This window comes from Leopardus geoffroyi, chromosome C1 (genome assembly GCF_018350155.1).
Source record: "Leopardus geoffroyi isolate Oge1 chromosome C1, O.geoffroyi_Oge1_pat1.0, whole genome shotgun sequence".
Taxonomy (NCBI): domain Eukaryota; kingdom Metazoa; phylum Chordata; class Mammalia; order Carnivora; family Felidae; genus Leopardus; species Leopardus geoffroyi.
The window spans coordinates 75939270-75954523 of record NC_059328.1 but is presented as its reverse complement, the minus strand read 5'-3'; the positions used below and the strand labels follow the sequence as shown (position 1 = coordinate 75954523).

Here is a 15254-nt window from a genome sequence, read left to right as displayed (position 1 = left end):
TGCAAGCGCTGAGCTGGGCACATTGTATGTATCACACCCTAAGCATCACCACAGCGCTTAAGGGGTGTACCCCCTACCTGCTGCCCATTTTACAGAGGAGGAGACTGTGACTCAAGGAGCTAAGTGATTTGCTCCAATACACACATCCGGACAGTGACACAGATGAGAGGTCAATTCTGGTTTGAATTAGGATGCTACGAGGCAGCAAGCCCTTTTGGCTCCAGCCCTTACCCCCTGTATTTCCAACTACCTGTCAGCATTTGAACTCCTGGAGAAAAGGGAATAAGTGATTGCTCCCTAACTCCATCCATGTCTCCTCACAGTCCAGTAACTGCTGCAGGATATAGCTAACCATCCACTTGGCTGACTATACATATGATTACATAGTCACCTCATTGTATTCTCTTGCCATTAAACCTTAGGTCATATCATAGAGGCCCTGCAAATAGCTATGACTTATGGCTGAGGATACTGGTAGAATTTCAAGAGCACAGATTGTCTTTTATTTATTTCTTTATGTTTATTTACTTATGAGAGAGAGAGAGAGAGCACGAGTGGGACAGGGGCAGAGAGAGAGGGACACAGAATCTGAAGCAGGCTCCAGGCTCCAAGCTGTCAGCACACAGCCCGACGCGGGGCTCGAACCCACAAGCAGTGAGATCATGACATGAGCCGAAGTCAGTCGCTTAACCAACCGAGCCACCCAGGTGCCCCATCTTTTCTTTTCTTTTTTTTTTTTTTTAAGATTGTTTTTATTTTTAAGTAATCTCTACACCCCATGTGGGGCTGGAACTCACCACCCTGAGATCAAAAGTCTCATGCTCTACCTATTGAACCAGCCAGGCGCTCCAAGCACAGATTGTCTTTACCTTGATTGAGACCAGGACTGGTGATAAACTGTGAAAATAGATTTACAACTTAGCAAGGACAAAATTTGAGGTATTATCAGCATTGGGATACATAACATTTTAGTATTTCCTGAGAGGGGCCAAATATGCATGTTTTTAACATACACAGAGACCAAAGAGTTTATATTCACTGTCCCAAGGTTATGCATCAGGTAAATGGGCAGAGAGGATTTGAATTCACGCTGGATTCCGGGGCTTGTGTTGGAAACGTAGGTCAGACCTAGATTATGGTAAACCTTGAAACACAGGCTAAGGTCTACAGACTGTATTAAGAAGACAGCAGAAGGTTTTGAGCAGAGGAAGCAATAAGATCAGAATTACATTCTGGAAAACCAGTCCAGCAATGGAGAAGAGGAAAAAGCATGGATGGAGGGACAGCACCCTGTGGAGGCTGTTGCCAATAGTTGTGCTTAGATAAGGTGGCTGTTCTCATATACATGCAACCTGAGATGACAGGACAGGAGGAAATGCCCAGAAGGCTGCTGAAGTGGGATGCAGAGAGCAATGGTAACCAAGGGCACAGATCTGGGAGCTGCTATAGGAAGGCAGCCGACGTCGCCCTGAAAGTCATGAGGTCACTAAGGGTTCCTGGGAGGACCAAAGGGGGACAAAGGGCTGAGGATGAAACTTGGAGATTTGGCACATTCAGAGGGTTGGAGAAAGGCCAGGTAATTTTGAAGAAGACAGGAGGCATAGTCAGGTGCAGCCCAGAGCAAGGGTTTGTAGCAAACTGGCTGATGAAACAGTTTAACAGCAGACACCAGCATTTCTTTTAACGGAATTGTGCTGAGAAAATCTTGGACAAGCTGCCAGGGTGGAAGAGATGAGCGAGGAGGTGGATAGAGGAAGGCGGCAGAAGAATAGAGAAAGTTAAACTGCCCAGCTCTGGACCCAGGACTTTGAGCTTGGGGGTGGGGCAGAGAAGAGGGGGGGAGGCGTGGGGGTGGCCGAAGAATTCCGTGGACAGGCTGAGGGCTTTTACAACTATGAGGCTGGAAAGTGGCTTGCATGGCTCTCCTGAATGCTCTGCTCTCTCCCCAAACCTCCACTAGAGTCTCCAAAACGCACCCACGCCTGGTGTGTGTGTTGGGGGAAGTCAAGGACCAGGGCCGACTCCTCTCTCAGGTCTGGAAGGGGGATCCAACACTTGGAACGGTGAGGTGATGCGCGCAAGACATTCCACAGAAACAGAGGCTCAGAGCCGGTGGCCTGAAACCATAAACATACCGGAAATTTGTCAAGGTTGTGGGGGAGGGCCAGGGGCTGCAAAGGGCGTGGAGCGGAGGGTATAACCAATTTCACCCAAGTCTTAAGACCCATTCCGACTGCAGCTGACCTCCGCGGTACAAGCTTATGACGGAAGGAAGGCATGCCATTGAAGAGTTATTCTTTCCGGATGAACTGAGCACGCTGGTGGATTTTACGAGAGCGAACACGAGCGAGGGGAGCCCGCGGTGCGTGGTTTGACGATGAGTAGGCTGGAGGGAGGGCACCGATCCCTAGGCAGCCTTACACACCCTCGGTTCACATGGGCCCCACGGGGCAGGCTGCCCAGCTGCGAGTCATTAGTTTACCCTGTCTGCTGGAGCACATCTCTGGGACTTTTCTGGTCCCTTTGCTCGTGAGTAATTGTTTCCTAGAAAACGTTCCCCAACGCTAAACGTTCCTCCTGAGCTGAAAGGATGCGAGGTAACAAGACAAGGCTGTTGCGAAGCAAGGGGTGGGCGGCTCCCTGGGCGGTGCGTCGGGAGGGGAGGGCAGGGAGCTGGGCTGGGGCGGCAGAGAGGGACGTGGCTAGCGGGTCGCCCCAGGTGTCTCCACTTTTCCACACAGACTCTGATGAGACTTTTCCTCCGATTGCTTTAAGTCACAGACCAGGGGTGTGTGCGTGTACACGTGCATCTCCCAGCACCATACGAAATTTTGGCTGACATTGGGAGAGACATAGGATAGTCAGGAAAGTTTTGTGAAAGCACCTTGCTTTAATCGTCAAAAAGTCGACGGTTAAAAAGAATATTCTTAAGAGCTGTGCAATTTATTTTTGTGAACTCTAATCACAACGTGGGGCTCAAACCCAGGACCCCAAGATCAAGAGTCGCGTACTCTACCGACAGAGACAGCCAGGTGCCCCAAAAGTTGATGATTTCTTAAGATGCAATTCCATAAAATGAAATGATGACTTCCTTGCAGTAAATTCATAACAAACTCTGCCAGGCTCTCCCAGCTTGTCCAAAAAAAGAAGAAACAGAGGAAAGGGGTGAAGAAATATTAGCTGGCTCAGTTTTCAGGTTTTCTTTAATAATCATTGGATCTGCTAAAGGATTGTGTAAAATTTATCAGTGTTATTTGGCTTCTGTGGATCCTGTATTTATTATATACAGTTGCTAGTGAACGTTAGAGTGTCAGCGAGAGGTGGTGCTTAATGGTTGAAGAGACTGGTGTGGATAGTGTCACAGATTGTGATCTTCACAGATGCCACAACAATATTTTTTGTTCCATGTATTCTTACAATCCTGACACACCTCTTATTGAAAGGTGGGGTGTGTAGTCCCTCTCCCCTACTCCTAAACTGGGCAAGATTAACAACTGTCTCAACCAATAGAATATGGCAGTAGTGATGTCACAAGAGTAAGGTGATACAGCATCCTTTCTGCCTACTAGAATAGCCTCTTCGGGGCCCTAGGGTATCACATAATGCCTCTGATTCCCCTGAAGTTGACAAGCTGTGTGAAGGCTCAGGCTATGTGGAGAGGACCAGCTGAGGTTATAGCCAACAGCCAGAAGCAAATGCCAGAGGTAGGAGTGAAAATGACTCCAGATGATTCTAGCTCCCAGCCATTGAGTCTTCCCAAATGAGATTCCAGACACTGTGGAGCAGAGATATGCTCTGCTATGTTTGATATGTTTTTGCTATGCCCTCCAAATTCCATACCCATGGAATCTGGGAGTATCATGAAAGAGTTGTTTTAACCTACCAAGTTTTGGGATGGCTTGTTACAGGGCAATAGTAATTGGAACAGGTATGAAATCAGGAGCTCTAACTAGTCTCCGAATCCTCCTGAGATACTTTGTTGGAGCATTAGAGTTTCTTGGAACACTATTTGAAAACCTCCTAACTAACCAATCTTTAAGGGCTCCAAATTCTCTGTTTCTAATAAACCTGGAATATAATAGCTTTATCAAGAAAGTGAAGTATCTTGTCTAGAGTAATGGATTGAATGGTGTCCCCCGCAGTGGCCAAGGACAGGCTGTCCCAAGATGGGCCACTTTGGCATGAAGATTATTTTCAGTTGAAGGGAGTTGAGACCCTGCAGGCTCAAGAGAAAAATTTTGCCCCTCCTTTAACTAAATAGAAGAATATAAATTGTGGTCTTTCCCAGAGTAAGGGTTATTAACAGATAAATTTTTTTTTTTAATTTTTTTTTTCAACGTTTATTTATTTTTGGGACAGAGAGAGACAGAGCATGAACGGGGGAGGGGCAGAGAGAGAGGGAGACACAGAATCGGAAACAGGCTCCAGGCTCTGAGCCATCAGCCCAGAGCCTGACACGGGGCTCGAACTCACGGACCGCGAGATCGTGACCTGGCTGAAGTCGGACGCTTAACCGACTGCGCCACCCAGGTGCCCCAATTAACAGATAAATTTTTATCTGAGTGACCTATCTATATGGCAGAGCAAACATCTAATTACTAAACATCTGCTTGTCTTATTGCCCTGTGAATGGCATTTCTTCCCTTCAAAGTCCCAGACCTCTATCCTCTTCTCCTTAGTTCATGATGACATACAGATCTCATTTTTCCTGTCTTTGGAGTTTCCAGTCTGTGTATTCCCCATACATATGCTATCAACATTTTTTTTCTCCTAAATTTTTTTTTTCCTCATATCAATTTGATTCTTAGGCCAGGGACCTGGAAGAGAACAGGAATTCTTGCTCTTCAACATCCTCAGAATGATAAAGTCCTAAGCATTTGGAAAGAGGGTCTTTGCAGATTATCAAGACAAAATTATTAGGATGGGCCCTAATCAGTATGATGGAATCCTTATAAGAAGGGGAAGTTTGAACACAGAGGTAGACACACACAGGGAGGACGCCAAATGAAGATGAAGGCAGACATTCAGGGATCCATCTACAAGTCAAGGATTGCCAAAGATTGCCAAAGATTGCCAACACACCACCAAGAGACAGGAGAGAGGCGTGGAGCAGATTTTCCCTTACAGCCCTTAGCAGCCACCAACCCGGCTAACATCTTGATCTAGAACTGTAAGGCGATATATTTGTTTGTGGAAGCCACCTGTGTGTGGTAGTTTGTTATGGCAGCCCTAAGGAAAGTGTGCGTCCCAGAACCAGTTTGGACAGGGATGATGTCCCTTCACAGCCCCAAGGCTGTCAGTTAATAGCCTGTCCAAATGTTAGAGTATGATTTTTTTAAAATGTTTATTTATTTTGAGAGAGAGAGAGAGAGCAAGCACAGGAGGTGCAGAGAGAGAGAGAGAGAGAGAGAGAGAGAGAGAGAGAGAATCCAAAGCAGGCTCTGCACTGTCAGCATGGAGCTCCACAGGAGGCTTGAACTCATAAACCATGAGGTCATTACCTGAGCTGAAACCAAGAGTTGGACAATTAACCGACTGAGCCACCCAGGCGCCCCCTAGAGTATGATTTAACAAAATTACTCCGCAAAGACCATATGAAATCAGAAAGGAATCCCAAACACCTGTGCAATGAAGATTGAAGAAACCTTACAAAAAAAATTTTTTATAGCAAAATCACTGCTAGAAGTTTCTTATTTTTTTCTTAGACTATGGAGGAGATATAAAACATAAAATTTACATGCTACCCCTTTTGTGTCGCTTTTCCCAAGATCTATTATTACCTGATAACTGCTACTAAGACACTTTGTTTTTAATGGTGATGTCTAGATGTAGCTTGAGTTGAAATAAAATAAATTCCTTGAAAGATTAAAAAATTAAAGAGAGAGCCCATTTTCTACTTGTTCCCAAACTTTCTAACAGGAATCCCTATATCAAAATAATCAGAATGGCCAATTTGGTTTACATTTGGTAATATTACCTTTGCTTCATGCTGTGTCTTTTATGCAAAATATTTTAACTTTGAAAAAACTGTCATCTATTGTGGGCCCAATCTTATATGTGGTTGTACGTTGCTTTGTTCAAATATGAAATGTAAAGTATAGCCTGCATTCAAAGATTTACACACAAAAATAATTCAGCCTTTCACTTTTTTTTCACTACTTGGATATTTAGGATAACATTCAAACTTAGATTTAGAAATATGCAGCCCTATGGCCATGTAAGTACCCCCACTGAGTCAAAAATTGCCTTCAGTGACTTTCCTCTTACATACTTCTGCACCCAAACAAAAATGCTTATATCTTACTAGTCTGACCAACAGTGAATGAATTTATTTATCCAGTGTTTATCTCACGATTCTGTATAAATGAAAGGACCAGAAGATGGGACATTAGAAGGTACCAGTGGATAGTCTTTTTCGTATGTACAAATTGCACTGAAATCACCAGCTGTGTCTATTCTATTGTATTTCTCTGCTCTTGTGTCCAAAATTTCTCGAGCTCACACACAATCTGATGCCCACATTCACAGGGCCCTCCCCAACTCAGAATCCTTCCTAGTCTCAATAGCCTTTCTCCAAAGGACTATCAGTTGATCATCAGTAAAATAACGAGTCATAGATGACTATAGAAAAATACATTAAGTGACAAATTAGCTTCAAAAGTTACCAATCACGGTTTTCTTATGTATAAGTGGTGTATTCACTTTTCCTAAAAAATGCTTCCATAAGCCTGGTGTGTACGTGGTTAACAAGGGGAGGCATCCTAACTGAGAACCATTCTGATTCCTTTAAGTAACCACGATCATGACCATGAAAGTATTTACTGAAAGCTGGGCTGGACAGCAATTGTACAATCTGATCTGGCAAATGCACAGAAATTGCACCCCAGATTACATATTAATGTGCTAATTGCCCAAATGAAACTCCAGGGGCACCTTAGGTAGATGCAGTGCAGTGAATTAAGGAAGGAAATAATTAGTCACAATTGCAGAAACAGGCTGGACACGAAGTGGAAGGATCCAGGCAGCCTACTTCCTGCAGAGTACAGAGAGCCTTGGCAACACAACATGCAAAACACCAGAGAAATGCAAAAGATAAATATGATTTCTACAATCGAATAAGGGACAAACCTCAATTTTAAATTACAAAAATGTCTTTATTTAAGTTATTTTCCGTTCCTATGTACTACATAGCCAAATAACACTAAGACATTTTATCATGAATTCGCACTGTGACAAATCAACTTTCAAGCATTTCCTTGACAATCTTAGAGGTTTACCAGCATTTGACACAATCTGAACACATAGAGACAGTGAGAGAAAACAAGTCGTAGGAAAAACAAACAAACAAACAACAACTGAGTGAGCACATAAGGCATTATGAGTTTCAACCCCAGTAAAGATGTTCATTGAAGAGGCAGGATCAGGTGGGAGAGAGACTAGTATTCCGCAGAAAGCCAATTTATACCACGTTAAAAACCATGCAGAGGAACTGTTACTTAACAGGGCCAACAAATTAAGCTCTTCAAAGTACCCTTTTTCAAGGTCTTCTGATTAAAAAAAAAAAAAAAAATTCCTTGGGGGCGGGAGGACACTCTTTCCTTTCCCCAGAATGAACTTCAGGATGTTAACTTTTGTCAGTGTGTGGCTCTGGGAGAAAGGAGTAAGAGTGGACACCTAGTTTGAAAGCTAGCATGAAATTGTATTAGAAGCATGTCACTGAGGCCTAAATCTGAAAAATCAATGGCAGGCCTGGCTGAGACTGTCCAAATTTTCCTACAACGTGTCTGAATAGACAAAGATGAGAATACCTTACGGACTCTTGAGGCATTCCCCTCACTGCTCACTGCTCTGTTTTGTTCCTTTGTTTTACTAACTTAAGGCTGCTATTGAACCCTATTGTGAATTATTGAGATCCTACCAAAAATGTGAACTGCTTGACCAGCATGGTCACTTTCAGAATTAATAGAACACGAGTTGAAATTATATTAAAATGTCTCTTATGTATTCACTACTAAATACTGCTGACCATTTTCATAGAGATGGATCATGAATGTTCACTGTTTAAGTAAATAACATCATTACTATGGATCAGGTATTTGGCATGAAATTAGAAAGTAAAATAAACTACTTATAAATGGACTTTAAAAAAAAAGAATTAGAAAAATAAACAACAGCAAAACTCTTCTTGGGGGAAATGGTAAGAAGAGATGTAAAGAATTTGTCTTCTCTTTCTTAATATCAGAAATCATAAGATAGCATATTGCAAGAACTTGGGCTTTCCTCATACCAAGTAGCCCAAGAAAGAATCCAGGAGGTTTAAGATGCTCTTTCATGAAGACGGCTTGAGAGGCAAATAAAGTGGAACCTCTGAATGAACAAAATACTCATAGCAGGCATATTTTCCAAGGCTTTCTGAAAACGCAGTGCCTGCTGAACAGGATGCCATGTGAATTGTTCGAACTCTTTACAGTAGCTACATAGGAAATGTAACAGCAGGGAAGAGGTGCGTGAACAATAAGAAAAAATTTACAATTGTAAGTAACAGGTTTCACCGTATCAAGAATATTTATATTAAAAATGTTGTGTTAAGAACAAAACAAAACAAAAACCTAACACATGACTAGTTTCTGAGGTGTGGTCTCCTTAGGTGTGAGTTCCATTGGGATATACTTATATGCTCTGTTTCAACCAGACCATCACCAGACAAATAACCTGTTCGATACTTAACCATTAAAACTGACCAAAAAGCATACCCATCATGGGCGTCAAGCAGCCATAGGAGTTATGATTACATATGGTGCTTTTATATTTACATAAGCAGTTTCTCATGAATCCTATAGAGGTTGGAGAAATAGAGCTAGTTTGTTCCTTGTTAGCAAGAGCACTTGTAAAATACAGAAAGGGTTTAGGTAAATACCCCCTTTACACTGAGTTGATCCATTAAAGGACTTTAGAAAAGTCAGCAGTTCGTTTACCTGAGTTTCCCATTTAAAGGCTAAACGTAATTGAATACTTTTTGCTTATAAATGTGAACAAAAACTTACAATATTAAGAAGGGCCAGAGTCAGAAAATTGAGACTCAAGATGACATTTGAGACTTTTGAATTTTTATAAAATCTAATAGAAACATCTATGAATTTTCCTTCTTAGTTAAAACATAAAGTCATAGAGCAATACCGATTTACTGGATGTTATTTAGAATTTACATTTGGGGTCAGCCTGTGACATCATTAAGAAAGCAGATCAAAGTCTCTTGGAATTGTGAACAAATTATTACAAGTGAGAAAACTACTTACTAGTGCCTTACTTCAGTTATGAACCCATATGAGATTATGAATTAACACCAGATAAACACTTCAGCATAAATATGATTTTTAACCTGAATAGATCCCTTTTGAAGGGTGACATAGAAAATAACTATAAATTTTGTCCAGAAATATAGTGCACCCAGTGTTTTACCAGTAGTTATTTAAGCTTACCTTTCAACAGGGTACTTTTGTCATGCTCGGCCATGGAGAATCTTCCAGGTCTTTTGTTTGCTTGAAACAAAATAGGGCTATGTTTCTAAATACAACACATTGTTCATAATCAGGATCCTAACCATATTCTGGAATTGAATATTTTATCATACAAGAAATATAACCATGTTACTATTTTAAACATATCATTTCAGTTCCAGTGGGAAATAAATCAGTTATACAAAGTCACCATTTGAACACTTTAACACAGAGCAGAAACAGTAAAGCACTTTGGACTATGTGATTTCATTATTAAACAAATGAAAAGCATCTCTTTCCCAAATCCTTCACTCCATGACATCTCATAACATTTAAAACACGACTGAGGTACATGTATCCATTGAGGAGTTTCTGTAGTTATGTTCTGTATATGACTCAAAGCAGCACTGAGCAAAATCACCAGGACCAACGAGCAAATTCTAAAAGCAGTGTTCTGAAACCCCCAAATCATCTTCCTATTTTCTTGCGCTGTTAAGTCACAAAACTTTCTTAGATCAGACTAGAGTTCCAGAAACAGTCCGTATGAATTCACTACGTAAAACAAAAATCCCATGATTGGTAATACTGTTCCTGGATTGAGGGCACAAATAGTCTTTTCATTTTCCTGTTCTAACAGAGTAAGAATCAGCGATGGATTTTGCCCAAGATGCATACTATGTTGGTTTAAATACTAAGATAAATAAAAGCTCTGCTGACCATCAAGCAAAAATTATTTGAGTGACATCCGCTTAGCTATTTATTCGCCCCTTTAAAACAAAAGTAAAAGAACCATTTTAGATGAGATGCTTATTTTAAGCCAAAAGAGAGCAGAAAGTTCCTGTGCTTGCATCACTGGCATCTGCAGCAAGGGCAGGATTAAGGGAGCTCCATTTCTGTATATATGGGTATTTTGTGTAACAGGCAGAATCTGAATAGATGACCACCCCACACCGCCCAGGGCAATCAGGGCGCCTGACTACAGTGCGCCAGCCCTTTAACAGAGTGCTTTCGCAGCGATTTTTTTTTTCCATCTTATGTACCCACATATCAAGATATCAGAGATTATTAAATTACTTAAAAACCAGGCTTCTGATTCTGATTTTTAAATTTAATTATCTATTTTAATTAAAATAAATCTAGCTTCTCTAAGGTTGTTCACCAGTACTACATAGCAATATTAAGATTAAAAGGCGAGGGGCGGGGAGGGCCTCTGTATTTTGCTTTTAAATGATATTTTTGAAACGTCGTTGAAAACGCAGATCAGGTAGATTACAAATGACCGATTCGAGTAAGCCAACCACGGAAGATTATTGTCTTCACTCACAAAATCCTAGCCTAAGGATAACTTTCACTGTCAGGTACATGAAATAACACAATTTAGGGTTCTTTTGGAGAGGAGGAGAGATTTTAAAAACACTCGTCTGTGACAATGCACTTATGTGAATTTACACTCCAGAGGAAAATTTTCTGTAGGATGAAGGACTTAGCCAATGGAGAAGGCAGCTGGTATTACAATAAACTAGCTGAAATTCCTTGGTACATACACAATGAAAACAAAACAAGGACTCTGTACAGGTGTAAACAAGCTAAAAATGACCTTGGCAAAATGACTATTTAAAAAATACCAAAAGCATGCAACTCAAAATTCCCTCCCTTTCACAAGAATGGAAAAAAAGGAAAAAAACCAAAAAAAAAACAAAACCAAAAACAAAACAAAAAACAGATGGAACCACCTGTTCCTGTCAGTAGAAAACAATAATAGATACATTAGGTTCCAGGACAAATAAAACTTTAAAATATTAATGTTGAGAAAATACAATTAAATTTTTATTAAAAAATACATACTCCTTGCTCAATCTCTGTGTACATTTTGTTTTGTGTGAAAGAGAAAAAAAATAAAATAAAATAGGAAAGGCATTAAGACTACCTAATTATTGATACTGTATTTGGTAGAAGCATGTGTCAGTCAAGCTCTAAAGAAAAATAAGTTATTCTGCTTTCATTTGTTCCCGGACGTCAGAAGGCAGAGTTTCAAACAGAGCATCTTCGACAACTAACCCAGCTCGCTTCAGAGCCCGGCAGTCGCCCAGTTCAGGCGGGAGAATTTCAAAGTGATTGCCTTTAACGTCTAAGTAGGAAAGAAATAACAAATTTCCGATTTTGGGGGAAAGTACAGATAGGCTGTTTTTCCCAATCTTCAGAGTTTTAAGTTTCTTGCAGAAGTAGAGTTCATCCGGAAGGCTCTCCACTTTGTTACAGGTGATGGAAAAGTACTGTAAACTTTGTAGAACTCCGATTTCAGGTGGGATAAACCGAATGTCATTGTAGGATAAGTCCAAGTATCGGATTTTGTTGCATAGGAAGAGGTGGGAAGGGAGCACCTCTATTTTGTTGTGACTGAAGGCCAGGCGCTCCAGGCTGGTGAGTTTCTTGATATGCTCCGGGATGTAGGTGATGCTGTTGTGCCACAGTTTGAGCACTGTCAACTTTCTCAAGTGCTGGAAGCTAACGATTTCTTCTATAGATTTCAGATTGTTTTCTTTGAGGTCCAATTCCTGGAGGCTGAGCAGACTAAACACAGCATGGGGAATGCGCTCCAGGTCGCAGTGGACCAGCTCTAGCTCCGTCAGATTGGTCATCTTCTTTAAATTGTTGAGCATCACCAGCTTGGTGCCGTCGTTGTGTATGCACATCTTCTGCAGATGGCTGGACACGTCCACCACGGCCTGAGGGATTTTGGAAACGTTGCTTTTGATAGAGAGAATTTTAAGGCTTTTGAGATCCCGCAGAGACTCAAGAGTGACATTTTTGGAAATATCGTGACTTAGAGACCCAACCAGGTAGAGCTCTTCCAGATTCCGGAGCCCATACATCCAGGGCGGCAGCTCTCTCATGTCATCAAACTTGACGCTCAAGACCTTGAGGTTTTCCTTCAGGAAAGAGAGTGCTGCACTGTGGATTTTGACTGAGCACTGGTGCAGCGAGAGCTCTTGGAGATTGTCTAGCTGCGCGATGGTGGCTGGTATCATTACGTTCTTAATGATTTCAAGCTTTAAAGACTGCAACTCTGTGATTTCAAAAACCGTGTCTGGAAGGCCAGAGAGCATGATGAGAGGCAATTCTAGCCGGTTATGGGCATTCGTCTGGAGCTTCTGCCTCAGTTTGTCAGGAGTCCACTCGTTATTTAAGTTCAGCTGCTTTAATTTGTTCTCGCTCACTTCAGATAGGAACACCGCAAATCTCTTAGAATACAGAGGGTCATACTGATCTATCATATGAAGCATAAAAGCAAAGTCATTTTTCACATCGGGAATATCATCGATTCCAGTCTCCTGCCGGACATACTCGAAAGAGTATTCCCGGAGAGAACGATAGAACAGCCAGTATAAGGTGTAAAGGCACGTCAGTCCATAGATACTCACAAAACACAGATAGCAAAAGGACAGTTTTGAGAACAGATGGGCCATGGTATGATTACAAGAAAAGTTTTTATATCCAGTCATGTCCTGAATGTCAACGTTACAGTCCACTGTAAATTGAACTTTGGAGACCAGGGCGCTATTATAGGCAATGATGATCAGGAACTTTATAACCTTAAGTACAGTCTGGCGAACATACATAGCATATAGGATATCACCTTCTTCTACATGCAGCCTGAACTTCTTCACCTTCTCAAATAAGGCCTTTGCCTGCTCACCTTCCTTCTTATCCAGTGCTCCCGCCGTGGACTTGTCGACCACAAACTTCTCGGGAATCGACTTTAGTGACTGAGCGTTGACCAGGCTGCCTTCCGGACCAGACTGGATGGTGTTGGACCTGCTCATGTTGTTCTTCCTGTTGTCCTTTTCTTCGGAATCCTCCCCAGACACTTCAGATAAAGCCCGGGTGGTCCACGGAGAGTCAAAACACTTACCCAGGATCGAGATGAAATGTTCTATTTTGGAGCTGGAGCCAGGGAATTTGAACCAGAAGTTGCTGCAGAGCATGAAGACCAGGGTATGGATGAGCACAAGGTAAGGGAAATACTTGGCATACCAGTGGAGGGCTCGCTCATAACACATCTGGTTTATGAAACTGTACTGCTGAAGGTCCAAATCTGTCTTTAGTCCTTTCATTTCCACAGTGGCAGGGTTAGTAGGAGATGGTTTAGGGGGAGGCAGTGGGGTGGTGCTGGCAACTGCCTGAGAGACATTTGAAATGGAAGAGTGGTTCTGAGAAGGCTGAACCCTTTTTGGAAGGCAGATTATCTTGTCTTGCATGACCTGAAACACAGAAGTAATATTTTCAAATTATATTATTCAAAGAGCTTTGATAATGTCATTAGTGTGGAGAGGGCAGCAATAACATCCAATATGTGTCCATTTCCTTTGCCTGGAGAATACAACGTTCGATTCCGGCACGAGGATTTTATCCTCAGCCCACATGGTGGGAAAGTGAAATATCTGACTTTGTTCAGCATGTGTAAGTCATGACATAAAACACAGCGGTTCTGCTAGGACTTAGAACAACTCACAACAAAATAAATATCTAAAGAATATTTGTGTGTTTTAAATTTTGCATTTCTTCCCTCACTGGAGCCTGGGAGAATCAATCACTGGGAAGTACATGTCCTTATCAGACTCAATCTTTTCTTAAGTAAGATTTATGCCCAACATGGGGCTTGAACTCATGACCCCAACATAAGGAGTCACATGTTCTCCTGACTGAGCCAGCTAGTCACCCCTTATCAGGCTTAATCTTGAATCGGATGGTTTCTGAGATGACATAAACTTGTGTATGAGAATTAAAAGCATTGGAAGGAGGGAATGTGGAGGAATTTGTCTTTATCATTTCCCCTTTACTTTCTACCCATATCCCGGACTGCATGCACAGGAGTGCAAATGGCCTTATTACAATGGGAATTTACTAAGATTTTATGAAAGCCATTTCATCTCTCTGCAGAAAGATATGAAACAATACAGAAGTGTTCCACAGTAAAATAATTAGGTTTAAACTTGCTGGCTTTTTTTTTTTAACATTTATTTATTTATTTTTGAGACAGAGAGAGACAGAGCATGAACGGGGGAGGGGCAGAGAGAGAGGGAGACACAGAATCGGAAGCAGGCTCCAGGCTCTGAGCCATCAGCCCAGAGCCCGACGCGGGGCTCGAACCGCGAGATCGTGACCTGAACCGAAGTCGGACGCTCAACCGACTGAGCCACCCAGGCTCTAAACTTGCTGGCTTTTTATACAAAATATTACCTCAACAACTTTTATTCCTGTACCAATACTTCAATTCATCGGAAAAAATAGTAAGCCCTAAAAATGTCCAGTAGCCCCAGACATTGAGATTTGGGTAAGAGATAGTGCGCGCATACTTTCTGAATATGAGGGAATGTAAGGCAGCGTACTCTTTGAATCAACCAGGAGGAATTGTCCCTACGAAGAAGTCTATGTAGGTGGAACTCTGAACAACAAGCAAACGGTGTAGAGGGAGAATAACCACCCAAGGAATCGACAGCAATAACATGTGGGATTAATAATTCAAGGAAGATCTATTTGTACTGTAAGATGTTAAGTGGCTGGAAAACCATAGCATTCAGTGATTCTGCAACAGCAAAATACTTAGTGATTTTGGTCATAAACAGCAAAGCCTTTTCTATGGATTATAGAAGCAGAAACTGAATCCGTTGCCAAGTGGGCTGCTGTGGCATGGGGATGTGACCACGCGTTGATGGCATGGGAGATACAGGCCACCGGAGAGAAGTACGAGGTCTG

The 15254-nt window shown here is 41.9% G+C and overlaps 1 protein-coding gene across 1 annotated transcript in view; it reads right to left on the bottom strand.

Annotated features, from left to right (window-relative positions):
• Positions 1-7133: 7133 nt before the first annotated feature.
• LRRC8C (leucine rich repeat containing 8 VRAC subunit C) overlaps positions 7134-15254 on the bottom strand; it is an 82664-nt gene continuing 74543 nt past the window's right edge. Inside the window, exon 3 of the mRNA XM_045478194.1 lies at positions 7134-13759. Coding sequence (XP_045334150.1) covers positions 11486-13759 — 2274 coding nt within the window. The 3' untranslated portion in view covers positions 7134-11485. The remainder of the gene's footprint in view (positions 13760-15254) is intronic.